The sequence below is a fragment of the Capra hircus genome, unplaced genomic scaffold (genome assembly GCF_001704415.2).
Source record: "Capra hircus breed San Clemente unplaced genomic scaffold, ASM170441v1, whole genome shotgun sequence".
NCBI classification, from domain to species: Eukaryota; Metazoa; Chordata; class Mammalia; order Artiodactyla; family Bovidae; genus Capra; species Capra hircus.
In genome coordinates this window covers 883,467-898,306 of record NW_017189518.1, presented here as the reverse complement: position 1 = coordinate 898,306, position 14,840 = coordinate 883,467, and the positions used below count along the sequence as shown (strand labels likewise).

The 14,840-nt window shown below is 46.9% G+C and overlaps 1 protein-coding gene across 1 annotated transcript; it reads right to left on the bottom strand.

Annotated features, from left to right (window-relative positions):
* Window positions 1-309: 309 nt before the first annotated feature.
* On the bottom strand, window positions 310-5,689 carry LOC102179458 (melanoma-associated antigen 10-like). Its single transcript, XM_018044320.1, has 4 exons — window positions 5,600-5,689; window positions 2,099-2,196; window positions 1,617-1,801; window positions 310-1,337 (listed from the first exon to the last, which is right to left on the bottom strand). Exons 1-4 carry the CDS (start codon window positions 5,687-5,689, stop codon window positions 310-312), a joined length of 1,401 nt encoding a protein of 466 aa, XP_017899809.1.
* Window positions 5,690-14,840: the final 9,151 nt, after the last annotated feature.

Below are 14,840 nucleotides of genomic sequence, written 5' to 3'. Positions count from 1 at the left end.
CACTTATACAGGCTTATGACAATAACTGTAGCTACAAAATAGGTAAAATGTTCACTTCTTAAACTGGATAACAGCAATACATTTTTGATGAATGTCATTTGTAAACTTAGAACTTGAAGTTAATTAAGCCTTTTGTTAATAGGAACAGCATTTGAAAATTACCAAAAAAAAAAAAAATCTCCAAATCACCCTTACACAGCAGGAACACAAAGATATAACATATTCAATACTCCCAAGCCCCATCTTGCCTCTCCACTACTTAGATAAGTGACTATTCTCCTCAAACAGAATGAAACATTTTCCTCCACTTCAGTTGGGGCAAGAGACGCTGTTGGATGCGGCCTTGGAATAGGCCCTGGTCCTGGCACAAGTCCCATCCCTGGCCCTGGCCCTGGCTACAACTCTGGCTTGGGGTCCTGTTTTTTCACTTTGCAAAGCTTCTTCATACAAGCTAGGAAAGGCACTGGGGATGGTATCATGAACTTTGGCCAAGAACTCTAAGACTTTCATCTTAGTGGTCTCTGCATATGTCCGGGGACCCCACAGGAACTCATAGCAGGCAGGATCACTATTGGGCACCTGTCGGTATTCCAGATACCCTTGTTGCACCCACACTTGGGTCAGCAGCTCCCTGGGGTCCCCATAGATGAAATGGTTCATACCAGCATACAGCCCCATGATACCTAGCATTTCCCAGATCTTTTCCTCAGGTGCACAGTTGCCAGCTATGAAGATTATACTCAAGGTATTTACAAGGAGGCCAGCCATGGGCATGCTCTCCTCATCACCACTCAACAAATCATTGTAGGTGAGACCCAAGGTGTTGACCAAGACATAGAAGAGACCTGTGGGGTCCAACGCCTTCACATCAATACCAAAGACCAGATTCATGCAGTCAGTGGCTTGACTGAGGATCATAGGGAAGAGGTCTTGGTAATCTTTGATAACGCTAAGCATTTCTGCCTTTGTGGCCACCTCCTTTCTGTGATATCTGACGAGCAGGAATGACACCAGATCCCCCACCTTACCATCTATTGCATCTCTGAGCAAGTGCCCACCATCTGGCAGGGCCTGCGAAGTGCTTGGCCTTTTTCTTTTTCTACTGCCAGATCCCTGATCTGATATGATTGATGGAGTGGTTGCTAGGGCAGTGGGTAAGGTCCAAACTCTCTGAGAAGCCTGGAAAGGACTTGGTGTCCCAGCAGTATCAGGAACTTCAATTATGGTGCCTGGGGTCAGAAAACAGGAGGAGGTGGGGTGGGGAGAGGAGGAGGAAGAAGAAGAGGAGGAAGAGGAAGAAGAGGAGGAGGAGGAAGAAGAGGAGGAGGAGGAAGAAGAGGAGGAGGAGGAAGAGGAGGAAGAGGATGAAGAGGAGGAGGAAGAGGAGAAGGAGGAAGAGGATGAAGAGGAGGAGGAAGAAGAGGAGGAGGAGGAAGAGGAGGAGGAGGAAGAGGAGGAGGAGGAGGAGGAAGAGGAGGAAGAGGAGGAGGAGGAACAGGAGGAGGAGGAGGAAGAGGAGGAGGAGGAAGAGGAGGAAGAGGAGGAGGAGGAAGAGGAGGAGGAGGAAGAGGAGGAGGAGGAAGAGGAGGAGGAGGAAGAGGAGGAGGAGGTGTGCTCCGTCTCCTCCTCACACTGAGGAACTTGTGCATTCCAAAGTCCCCAATTCTCGCTCTGGGACTGAAGGTTTTCCTTAAGTGTGCAGCACCAACACTTCATGTAACACAAACGCTTTGGAGGTGGAGGCATAATGACTCCTGGTAGCAAGAGTACGGACAGACAGTGCAGAACTGGATCCACAGGCCTGGGGGAGAGAGGGGGTGTGAGCGGCTTTGACTGAGAAATCCACCCTGGGCGGTCTGACTCAGGCCACTGACAGGTCTCCTCTTGAGGTGTGCTCTCGGGCCTCATAGAGGAGCTCCTCCTGAGCGGCCTGACCCATGGCTACTGAAGGAGGAAGTGAGGTGGCTCCCCCCAGGGTGCGGGCAGCACAGCCCAAGGTTCTGGGGATGAAGGGGGAAGGGATTTGGGTCTTGTGGGGTCCTGTCTGTTCTGGGGTGGGGAGTCCCTGCCTGGTGCACACTCAAGGCAGGCACCTCACCTCACCTTGACTCCTCGTGCTGCCTGGACCTCCTCTGATCTGTGACCTGTAGACACGAGCTTCAGATCTGGGCTTTCACCTCTTGGTTCCTGGAGCCCCTGTGAGAGGAAACAAGAGGGCACCTCGGCTGTAAACTGTGGTACGGTGCTGGGCCCCTTGGTGCTGATAGGAGGATGGACTCTGTGAGGTCCTCATTCTTCTGGGATGGGTGGTCCCATTTGTGCTCATGCAGGGCTCTCACCTTTTCCCTGGCAGGATGTGGGCTCTCCTCACTGCAGGCCTGAGACAAAACTCTCAAAACAGTATCCCTAGACTGAACAGAAGGAAGTTATGGGGCTTCACATCTAACTATGCTTGCCCAGGGCCTTCCCAGGCGGAAGAGCAAGGGTTGGCTGAATACTGTGGGGTCCATCTGTCCTGGGATTGGTGGGGAGGTCTGATCAGTTCTCACCTTAATGCCTGGCAGAGCTTCCTTCTGTTTACCTCAATCCACCTTCCTTAAATGAAGTGTCTCACCTTTATGTGAGAACAAAGATGGAAATGAGAGGGCACCACGTACAGTCAAACTGCTTCAGGTCCTTCTGTGGCCAACAGAAAGGGTAGGGATAGCTGGGGTTTAGTACATTTTCGCATGAGTTCAGCCAGTCCTCTCTCAAGGTCCTCACCACTACTCTTGACAAAGCCTGAGCCTCCTACCTTTGTGCACTTGAGTACAATACCATATGCTGATACCTCACCTTAGGTGGCCATGCAGGAAGTCAGGAAACAGCACATTTGCAACCCCTCCCCCATTCCATCTGGGGCCTCTTGTGGGGTCCAAGTTCCCCTCAGTCTTCCCTCAGGGGTTTGACTCCTTCCCTTGACTCCTGTTAGGACTTTGGAGTCTCCCCTCTCCCCACTGAAGCCTCTCCCCTTTCACCACATTCCCAGTCTCTCTGAGAGGCGGATGTCAGGAAATGCTCCCTGTAGTTATCCCGCCCCAGGGCCTCCCAGAGCCCAATCTGGTCTGGGGCCCAAGTTCCCCTTAGTCCTCCCTCAGAGTCCTCACCTTGACTCCCCGCAGGACCTGGGATTTTTCTTTCTGCCCACCTAAGGCCCCTGCCCTTTATCCTAGGTCCCCAGTGTTTCTGAGACCCAGATGTCAGGAAATGCTGCCTGTGCATATCCCACGCCAGGGCCTCCCAGAGCCCTCTCTGTTCTCACGGGGTCTCCTCAGTCATCCCTCAGGGTCTTCACCTTGGTCCACGAAGGGTCTAGGATTCCGCGTCTGACCACCCCACAGTGGCTCTCTGGGACCCGGGTGAGGGAAGTCAGCACAGGCTGCTCTCAGCCTGTGGGCTACCACAGCTGAGGGCAGTGGTGGGTTTCTCTGGGATACTTCACCCTCCATCTGTGTTCTGGGGTCCAGGATCCCCTCTGTCCTCCCTCAGGGGCCTCACCTTGACTCCTGTTAGGATTCTCCCCTCTCTCCAACCAAGGACACACTACTTAAACTAGATTCCCAGTACCTCCAGGACCCGGATGTCAGGAAATGCTGCCTGTGTACATCCCATGCCAGGGCTTCTCAGAGCCTTCTCTGTTCTCGCAGGCAGGATCCCCTGTCCAGTCTTTCCTCCCTGGCCAGGACCGTATACTCACCCGCCTTAGGTCCACACCGGAAGGATCTTAGGATATCCACTGCCCTCTGTCCACACCTGAGGCCACCAACCCCCCCCTCCGTTCTTCCACCCCCCCCCCCACCTCACCGCCCTGGTCCCCCCTCTCCACTTAAACCCCACACGCAAGCCACCTCCGGCCACGACCTGCCTGTACATCCCATGCAGCCCGAGCCTTCTCTGTTCTCACAGGTCCCCCAGTCCTCCCTCAATCCTACCGTAGTCCACAAGGATCTAGGATTCCACCTCTGCCCCCGAGCCCAACTGTACCACAGTCACCCCTGCTCTCCAAGACCCGGATGAGGAAGTCAGCACGGGCTGCCACATGCTCATCTCGCCCCGCGGCTCACCACAGCTGAGGGCAGGGGCGGGATTCTCTGAGACCCGGATGAAGAAGTCAGCACAGGCTGCCACGGGCTCATGGTGCCCCGCGCACCTTACCACAGCTGAGGGCAGGAGCGGTTTCTCTGGGACACCTCACCCTCCATCCGTGTTCTAGGGTCCAAGATCCCCTCAGTCCTCCCTCAGGGGCCTCACCTTGACTCCTGTTAGGATTCTCCCCTCTCTCCAACTTAAGACCCGCTACTTACGCTAGATTGCCAGTCTCTCCGGGACCGGATGGCAGGAAATCCTGCCTGTGTACATCCCATGCCAGGGCTTCTCGGAGCCTTCTCTGTTCTCACAGGGTCCCCTCAGTCCTCCCTCAGGATCCTTACCGTAGTCCACGAAGGATCTAGGATTCCGCCTCTGCCCTCCCGAGGCCACAACTGTTACCACAGGTCACCCCTGCTCTCCAAGACCCGGATGAGGAAGTCAGCACAGGCTGCCACGCGCTCATCTCGCCCCGCGGCTCACCACAGCTGAGGGCAGGGGCGGGATTCTCTGAGACCCGGATGAGGAAGTCAGCACAGGCTGCCACGGGCTCATGGTGCCCCACGCACCTTACCACAGCTGAGGGCAGGGGTGGGTTTCTCCGGGACACCTCACTCTCCATCCGTGTTCTGGGGCCCAGGATCCCCTCAGTCCTCCCTCAGGGGCCTCACCTTGACTCCTGTTAGGATTCTCCTCTCTCTCCAACCGAGGACCCATTACTTACTCTAGATTGCCAGTCTCTCTGGAACCGGATGTCAGGAAATGCTGCCTGTGCACATCCCACGCCAGGGCCTCCCAGAGTCTTCTCTGTTCTCGCAGGGTCCCTTGAGTCCGTCCTCACAGTCTTCACCTTGATTTCAGATGGGACCTGGGATTCTCCCCTCTGCTGACCTTAGGCCCCGCCCCTTTCCCCAAGTTCCCAGTTTCTCTGAGACCCAGATGTCAGGAAAGGCTACATGGGGTCATCCTGCCTTAAAGCATCCCAGGGATTGCCTCTGTTCTGGGGTCCAGGGTCTCTCAATCCTTCCTCAGGGTCCTCACTTTTACTCTTGGGAGAACCTGAGATTCTCCCCTCCACCCACCTGCAGCCTTGCCCCTTTCACCGAGTCCTCAGTCTCTCTGAGACTGGGATGTCAAAAATTCAGAACAGGCCTACTGTGCTCATCCAGCTCCAGGTCCTTGCAGGGCTGACAGCAAGGGTAGGAATCTGGGTGGGGGGGGCTGGAGGGTCCCCTCTGTTTGAGGTTCAGGATCCCCTCAATCCTCCTTCAGGGTCCTCACCTTGACTCCCAGGAGGACCTGGAATTATCTTATCTGTCCCTCTGAGCCACCACCCCTTATACCAGGTCCCCAGTCTGAGACTCGGATGTCAGAAAGTGCTGCGAGTGGTCGTCCCACCCCAAGGCCTCACAGGACCAACTCTGTTCTGGGGTCCAGGATTCCCTCAGGGCTCTCCTTCAGGGTCCTTACTTACCTTCACATCTGTCAAGCCCTGGGACTCCAACTTTGTTGATTTCAGCAGAGCCTTGACTTTCTGCCCTTTGTGGACCTGAGTCTGCACCATTCAGGATAAGACTCTGAATCTCCAAGTTCCTTGAGGAGGTGGTGGGCAAGGAAGAGTGCAGTTTCCTACATGCAAACATCCAGCACAATATCTGGCAGGTTAATATCTGCCTTATTCACCTTACCCTGTTAAAACTCATCTGGGTACTATAACTTGTGAGGTGCGCTGACCTCCCTCTCAGATTTGAAACAAAACTAAGATGCCCAGTTGGGAAAATCTGTATACTAAAAACAGACTTTAGGCAGTGATTTCAATCTGGAAAGTAGAAAAGTGAGGAGAGCTATATGGATCCTCAGAAAACGAAGTGGGATGGAAAGTTTCTTTGGTGATAGCCAAGAAGTGAGTGGTTTTCAAGGTATATAAAAGAAATATTCAGAAGGGAAGTGAAATGATTCACATGTTCAACGAACCTTAAATACATCCATTTTACCTTGTAGGGATTTTATGTAAGAACATACAAAAATCAGTTCATGCATGGTAAAGGGTGAGAGATAACACTGAACCATTGAAATGGATGGTAAGGCCTGTTCCCTGACATGTGGCCACCAGAATTGAATGTGGGATGGTAAGAAGCAGTGGTCAGTTTGAGAAGGTTCTTTAGAGGTACTAAAGAAAAGCCCTCTTTCTCCAGCCAAAGTATCTTGGCCTTTTCACTTCTTCCTGCAAGCCCCCATGGATATGTCAGGATGGTTCTTTGTCATGTCTGAGATTCTTCCCCAAGGCTACCCTTGATCGAACAAACCTAAAGAGTGTGGCCTTTATTATCCTGGGGAGTGGTGTATATAGGCTGGTCAGGAGTTCTGAAGCAGACCACTAGGAAATTTTGACACAGGGAAAGTGACCAGGAAACCACAATTCCTTAGCATAGGTATGAAATAACTGATCCCAAGCATCAAAAGGAGGAAGAAGATGCTCTGTCAATACAAGTCCAGAAACAGGGTCAAGGTGAGATGACCACACCCAAGATCCTCCTCCTCTTCCTCATTGACACCTCTCCAAGACCTCTACCCTGTTCTTGCCTGCCAGAGCCATCCTCAGCCCACACCCCTTCTCATGAAACCTTAGGTCCCATTCATTCCCCAACAATTATCCCAAACCAATGTCCATCTGTGCTAACACTGTTATCCCTTCAGGTTCCCAAGACAACTACAGAGGTCAAAAAACACCTTCAGGGAATTTTCAGAAAAAAGCCTCTCAAAAAACTCTTACCTAAGAAAGCTAGAAGACCAGCATTATGGAACAAGTATCACTGGAGAAAAGAGGAACTGAATCAAAATTAGCCAGTGCAGGACAAAGAGAGTGTGGAGAAATCCACCACTTCAAGAGATGACATGGGCAACAAGTAACTTCAGAGCAATGCTAGAGATTTCAGAACACTTTGCAAAGTCTCTGTGGTCTGACCATTATTGTTGTTGTTGAGTTGCTAAGTCAAGTCCAACTCTTTACAAACCCATGGACTACAGCATTCCAGTCTTCCCTATACTTCACCATCTCCTGGAGCTTGCTCAAACTCATGTCTGTTGTGTTTGTGATGACATCCAACCATCTCATCCTCTGTCATCCTCTTATCTTGCTTTCAATCTTTCCCAGCATCAGGTTCTTTTCCAATGAGTCAGTTCTTTGCATCAGGTGGCCAAAGTATTGGAGCTTCAGCATCAGTCCTTCCAAAGAATATTCAGGGTTGATTTCCTTTAGAATTGACTGGTTTTATCTCCTTGCGGTCTAAAGGACTCTTGAGTCTTCTCCAGCACCACAATTCAAAAGCATCAATTTTTTGACGCTCAGCAATCTTTATGGTCCAGCCCACACATCCATACCTGACTACTGGAAAATTATGGCTTCAACTATATGGACCTTTGTTTCTAATGTGTTGTCTAGGTTTGTCATAGCTTTTCTTTCAAGGAACAAGTGTCTTTCAATTTTATGGCTGCAGTCAATGTCCCCAGTGATTTTGGAGCTCAAGGAAATAAAATCTATCACTGTTTCCACTTTTTCCCCATCTATTTGACATGAAATGATGGGAACAGATATCGTGATTTTAGCCTTTTGAATATTGAGTTTTAAGCCAGCTTTTCACCCTCATCAAAAAGCTCTTTAGTTCCTCTTCACTTTCTGCCATTAGAGTGGTATCATCTGCATATCTGAGGTTGTTGATATTTCTCCCAACAATCTTGATTCCTGCTTGTGCTTCATCCAGCCCAGCATTTCTCATGATGTACTCTGCATATAAATTAAACAAACAGGGTGATGATATACAGCCTTGTCATATTTCTTTGCCATTTGGAACCAGTCCATTGTTCCATGTCTGGATCTAACTGTTGCTTCTCGTCTCACATACATGTTTCTCAGGAGACAGGTAAGGAGATCTGGTATTCCCATCTCTTTAAGAATTTTCCACAGTTTGTTATTATCCACACAGTCCAAAACTTTGGCATAGTCAATGAATAAGAAATATGATTCAACGAATATTGGCAATTTGATCTCTGGTTCCTCTGCCTTTTCTAAATCCAGCTTGTACATCTGGAAGTTGTCGATTCATGTACTGTTGAAACTTAGCTTGAAGGATTTTGAGCATTACCTACTAGCATGTGCAATGAGCAAAATTGTGTGGTAGTCTGAACAATCTTTTGCATTGCTCTTTGTTGAGATTGGAATGAAAACTGATGTTTTCCAGTCCTGTGGCCATTGCTAGGCTTTTGAAATTTGTTGGCATATTGAGTGCAGCACTTTCACAGCATCATCTTTTAGGATTTGAAGTAGTTCAGCTGGAATTCCTTCACCTCCACTAGCTTTGCTCATAGTAAGACTTAGTAAGACCCACTTAACTTCACACTCCAGGATGTATGGCTCTAGGTGAGTGACCACACCATTGTGGTTATCCGGGTCATTAAGACCTTTCTGGTATTGCTCTTCTGTGTATTCTTACCACCTCTTCTTAATCCTTTCTGCTTCTGTTAGGTCCTTACCATTTATCTCCTTTATTGTGCCCATATTTGCATTAAATGCCCCCTTGGTATCTCTAATTTTCTTGACGAGATCTCCAGTCTTTCCCATTCTATTGTTTTCCTCTATTTCTTTACGCTGTTCACTTAAGAAGGCTTTCTTATCTCTCCTTGCTATTTCCTGGAACACTACATTCAGATGCGTATATCTTTTCCTTTTTCCTTTGACTTTTCTTTCTCTTCTTTTCTCAGTTACTTGTAAAGTCTCCTCAGACAACCACTTTGCCTTATTTTATTTCTTTTCTTGGGGATGTTTTGGTCATGACCTCCTATACAATGTTATGAACCTTTGTCCATAGTTCTTCAGGCACTCTGTCTATCATATCTAATCTCTTGAATTCATTCATCACCTCCACTGTATATTCATAAGAAATTTTATTGAGGTCATACGTGAATGGCCTTTTCTTTGGTGTTAATTCTAGAAGGTCTAGTAGGTCTTCATAGAACTGTTCAGCTTCAGATTCTTTAGAATTAGTCGTTGGGTCATAGACTTGGATTTCTGTGATAGCAAATGATTTGCCTTGGAAATGAACAGAGATCATTCTGTCATATTTGAGATTGCACCCAAGTACTGCATTTTGGACTGTTTTGTAGACTATGAGGACTATTCCATTTCTTCTAAGGAATTCTTGCCCACAGTATTAGATATAATGGTCACCTGAATTAAATAAACCCATTCCAGTCCATTTTAGTTCACTGATTCCTAAAATATCAATGTTCACTCTTGCCATTTCCTGTTAGACCACTTCCAATTTACCTTGATTCATGGACCTAACATTCCAAGTTCCTATGCAATATTGTTCTTTACAGCATCAGACTTTACTTTTATCACCACTCACATCCACAGCTGGGTCTTATTTTTGTTTTGGCTCCATCTTTTCATTCTTTCTGGAGTTATTTCTCCACTCTTCTCCAGTAGCATATTGGGCACCTACTGACCTGGGGAGTTCATCTTTCAGTGTCCTATTTTTTTGCCTTTTCATACTGTTCATGGTGTTCTCAAGGCAAGAATGCTGAAGTTGTTTGCCATTCCCTTCTCCAGTGGAGCACATTTTGTCAGAACTCTTCACTACAACTTGTCCACTTGTGTGGCCCTACATGGCATGGGTCATAGTTTCATTGAGTTAGACAAGGCTGTGGTCCATGTGATTAGATTGGTCAGTTTTCTGTGGTGTGGTTTTCATTCTGTCTCCTTTCTGATGGATAAGGATAAGAGGTTTATGGAAGCTTCCTGATGGGAGAGACTGACTGTGGGGGAACCAGGGTCTTGTCCTGATGGGCAGGGACATGCTCAGTAAATCTTCAATTTAATTTTTTGTTGATGAGCGGGGCTGTGTTTCCTCCCTGTTGTTTGACCTGAGGCAAAACTATGGTAGGAGTAATGACTGTAATTACTTCAAAGGGACTTGTGTGTACACTGCTGTATTCAGTGCCCGTGACCCAGTAGCAGGCCACTGTTGACCTATATCTCCACCAGAGACTCCTGGACACTCACAGGCAAGTCTGGCTCAGTCTCTTGTGGGGTCACTGCTCCTTTCTCCTAGCTCCTGGTTCATATAAAGTTTTGTTTGTACCCTCCAATAGTCTGTTTCCCCAGTTCCGTGGAAGTTCTGTAATCAAATCATACTGGCTTCCAAAGTCAAATTCCCTGGGGGTTCTCAGTCCCTTTGCCAGATCCCTAGGTCGGGAAAAGTGTTGTGGGTCCTAGAGCTTTCTTAATAGTGTAAGAGTTTCTTTGTTATAATTGTTCTGCGGTTTGTGGGTCATCTGCTTGGTGGCTCTATGGTGGGGCTAACAGCAACCTCCTCCAAGAATGCTTATATCATATTCTGTGTGACCCAGGTCTACTGCCACCAGAGCCCTTGTCCCCGCAACAGGCCACTGCTGATCTGTGCCTCCGCAGGAGACACTCAAAAACTCAAAGGCAGGTCTGGCTCAGTCTCTGTTGGAGTCTCTGGGTCCTGGTGCACACAAGGTTTTGTTTGAGCCCTCCAAGTATCTCTGGTGGGTATGGGGTTTGATTCTAAACGTGATATTGCCCTTCCTACTATCTTGTTGGGGCATCTCATTTGCCTTGAAGATAAGGTATCTTTTTTTTCCCCCTGTGGGATCCAAAATTCTCCTGTTGATGGTTGTTCAGCAGCAAGTTGCAATTTTGGAGAAGATTTTTACTCTGCCATCTTGTGCGAGGCTCACCTGGAGTAACAGGCAAGTTTGGCCTTGGAGTACAAAATGAAGGAGGGCAAAGGCTAACAGAGTTTTGCCAAGAGAATGCATTGGTCATAGCAAACACCATCTTCCAACAACACAAAGGATAACTCTACACATGGACATTACCAGAAGGTCAATACCGAAATCAGATTGATTATTTTCTTTGCAGCCGAAGATGGAGAGGCTCTATACAGTCAGCATAAATAAGACTGGGAGCTGACTGTGGATCAAATCATGAACTCCTTTTTGCAAAATTCAGACTTCGACTGAAGAAAGTATGGAAAACCAGCTGGTCTATTTCAAATCCTAAAAGATGATGCTGTGAAAGTGCTGCACTCAATATGTCAGCAAATTTGGAAAGCTTAGCAGTTGGCACAGGACTAGAAAATGTCAGTTTTCATTCCAATCCTGAAGAAAGGCAATGCCAAAGAATGCTCAAACTACCACACAATTGCACTCATCTGACACACTAGCAAAGTAATGCTCAAAATTTTCCAAGCAAGGCTTCAACAGTACATAAACTGAGAACTTCCAGATTTTCAAGCTGGATTTGGAAAAGGCAGAGATCAAATTGCCAACATCCTCTGGATCATAGAAAAAGCAAGAGAATTCCAGAAAAAACCATGTACTTTTGCATTATTGACTGTGCCTAAGACTTTGACTGTGTGTATCACAACAAACTGTGGAGTATTCTTAAAGAAATGGAAATACCAGACCACCTTATCTGCCTCCTGAGAAATCTATATGCAGGTCAAGAGGCAACAGTTAGAACTGGACATGGAAAAACAGACTGGTTCCAAATTGGAAAAGGAGTACATCAAGGCTGTATAGTGTCACCTTGCTTATTTAACATATATGCAGAATTCATCTTGTGAAATGCCAACCTGGATGAAACACAAGCTGGAATCAAGATTTCTGGGAGAAATATCAACAACCTCTGATATGCAGATGACACTACAAAGAGCCTCTTGATAAAAGTAAAAGAGGAGAGTGAAAAAGCTAGTTTAAAACTCAACATTTAGAAAACTAAGATCATGGCGTGCTGTCCCATCAGTTCATGGCAAATAGATGGGGAAACAATGGAAACCATGACAGACTTTATTTTCTTGGGCTCCAAAACCATTGCAGGTGGTCACTGCAGCCATGAAATTAAAAGAAGCTGCTCCTTGGGAAAAAAAGCTATGACCAACCTAGACAGCATATTAAAAAGCAGAGACAACATTTTGCTGGCAAAGGTCCATCTAGTCAAAGCTATGGTCTTTCTAGTAGTCATGTATGGATGTGAGAGTTGGACCATAAGGAAAGCTGAGCACCAAAGAATTGATGCTTTTGAACTGTGGTGTTGAAGAAGACTCTTGAGAATCCCTTAGACTGCAAGGAGGTTAAACCAGTCTATCCTAAAGGAAATCAGTCCTGAATATTCATTGAAAGGAGTGATGCTGAAGCTGAAGCTCCAATACTTTGGCTAGCTGATGCAAAGAACTGACTCACTGGAATACACCCTTATGCTGGGAAAGATTGAAGGTAAGAGGAAAAGGGGATGACAGAGGATGAGTTGGTTGGATGGTAACCAACTTGATGGACATGAGTTTGAGTAAGCTTTGGGAGTTAGTGATGGGCAGGGAAGCCTGGCATGCTGCAGTCCATGGGACTGCAGAGTAGGACATGACCGAGCAACTGAACTAAACTGAACTGCACGGCCTAGTGGTTTTCCCTGCTTTCTTCAACTTTATCCTAAATTTTGCAATAAGATGCTCATGGTCTGAGCCACAGTTAGCTAGGTCTTGTTTTTTCTGATTGTATAGAAGTTATTAATCTTTGGCTGCTAAGAGTATAATCAATCTGATTTCAGTATTGACCATCTGGTGATGTCCACGTGTAGAGTTGTCTCTTGTGTTGTTGAAAGAAGATGTTTGCTAAGACCAGTGTATTCTCTTGAGCAAATTCTGTTAACATTTTCCCTGTTCCATTTTGTACTCCAAGGCCAAACTTGCCTGTTATCTCTTCCTACTTTTGCATTCCAATGCCCTATGATGAAGATGACATCTTTTTTTTGGTGTTAGTTCTAGAAGGTCTTGTAGGTCTTCATGGAACCAGTCAACTTCAGCTTCTTTGGTATCAGAGGTTGGGGCATAGACTCGGTTGATTTGCTTCAGAAATTAACTGAGATCATTCTGTCATTTTTAAGATTGCACCCAAGTACTTCATTTCAGGCTCTTTTGTCGACTCTGAGGGCTACTCCATTTCTTCTAAGGGATTCTTGCCTATATTAGTAGATATAATGGTCATCTGGGTTAAATTCACCCACTCCAGTCCATTTTAGTTCACTGATTACTAAAATGTTGATGTTCACTCTTGCCATCTCCTGCTTTCCCACATCCAATTTACCTTGATTCATGGGCCTAACATTCCAGGTTCCCATGAAATATTCTTGGTAGCATCATTTCCCATGAAATGTTCTTTGTAGCATCAGACCCCTGAGAATAAGTTAACTCTTACACCTACAGTGTATACCAATACTGATGATTAAAATTAAATCTATAAGTTATGAAAAGATGTGTGCATCTTCATGAGTTCTCTGAATGTGGGGAGTAGGCATGTGGCAGAAGTATGAGGATGAAAGAAGGTAGAGATCTGCAGGGTTGTGGGTCACAGAAAAAGGCCCACAGTTAGGCAGATATGAAGGATAAGACTGGGTGGGTATGAGCACTGAAAGCAAGCAACAACAAAGAAAGATAATAATTTACTACATAGACAAGGAGTAAAAGGGCTTGGTGTTTCTGCCAGTGTGTATTTTGAGGGTGCAGAGCATGATGTTAAAGTGTAAATTATAAGAACCGCCTGGTGGCTCAGCAGTAAAGAACCCACCTGCCAACATAGGAAACATGGGATTGATCCCTGGGTGGGGAAGATGCCCTGGAGAAGGGAATGGCTACCCACTTCAATATTCTTGCCTGGGAAATCCCATGGACAGAGGAGCCTGGCAGTCTATAGTCCATGGGGTGGCAGAGTCAGACATGACTTAGCGACTGAATAATGACAATACAGAGTGATGTGTGTGGGTGACGGTATTCCCCCTCCCATATCAAAAGGGCAAATACATCACCTCTAAGCCATTTACCTCATACTTGTGTTTATTCTGTCACACCATAAACTGTAAGCAACTGTAGGACTTCAGAATGACCAAAAATCTCACAATATTAAAAGTCAATGACGGCACTCCCCCACCACTAAAATAATGGTATTTGGACACCCAAACCCAACACCAGTTAGGCTACTTTCTTGTTAAGAAACTTGTGGTGGCATAGTGGCTCCCAAAGGCGAAGCAATGGCAGTTATTCAATCCTGGTGCAGGCATTGAGTTGCAGAGAAAATTGAATTTTGAGCTAATCATGAACTCACATGCAGTTGTAAAAAATAAAGAGATCCCATGTACCGTTTAGCCAACTTTAATGATTATATATTGTATAACTGTACTACTGCTGCTGCTGCTGCTAAGTCGCTTCAGTCGTGTCTGACTCTGTGCGACCCCATAGACGGCAGCCCACCAGGCTCCCCTGTCCCTGGGATTCTCCAGGCAAGAACACTGGAGTGGGTTGCCATTTCCTTCTCCAGTGCATAAAAGTGAAAAGTGAAAATGAAGTCGCTCAGTCGTGTCCGACTCCTAGCGACCCCATGGACTGCAGCCTACCAGGCTCCTCCATCCATGGGATTTTCCAGGCAAGAGTACTGGAGTGGGTTGCCATTGCCTTCTCTGAACTGTACTACTATAATATCATAACTGGGATATTGCCATGGACACATTCGAGATGCAGAGCATCTCCATAATTTCAGGAGTTCCTCATGTGGCCCATTAATGGACACATCCACTTCCCTCCTACTTCCGTTCCCACCGTAACCCCTGGTAACTATTCATGTGTTCTCTATTTCTATGTTGT

What these genes read in the sequence shown, in the direction of transcription:
- LOC102179458 (XM_018044320.1), bottom strand. Translation starts at nt 5,689, where the DNA reads ATGGTGCAGACTCAGGTCCACAAAGGGCAGAAAGTCAAGGCTCTGCTG. An exon ending in GCACGAGGAGTCAAGGTGAG is followed by an intron (nt 1,802 to 2,098) that starts GTGAGGTGCCTG and finishes TCTCTCCCCCAG; the next exon opens with GCCTGTGGATCCAGTTCTGC. An exon ending in TCAGTGTGAGGAGGAGACGG is followed by an intron (nt 1,338 to 1,616) that starts AGCACACCTCCT and finishes CCTCCTCCTCCT; the next exon opens with CTTCTTCCTCCTCCTCCTCT.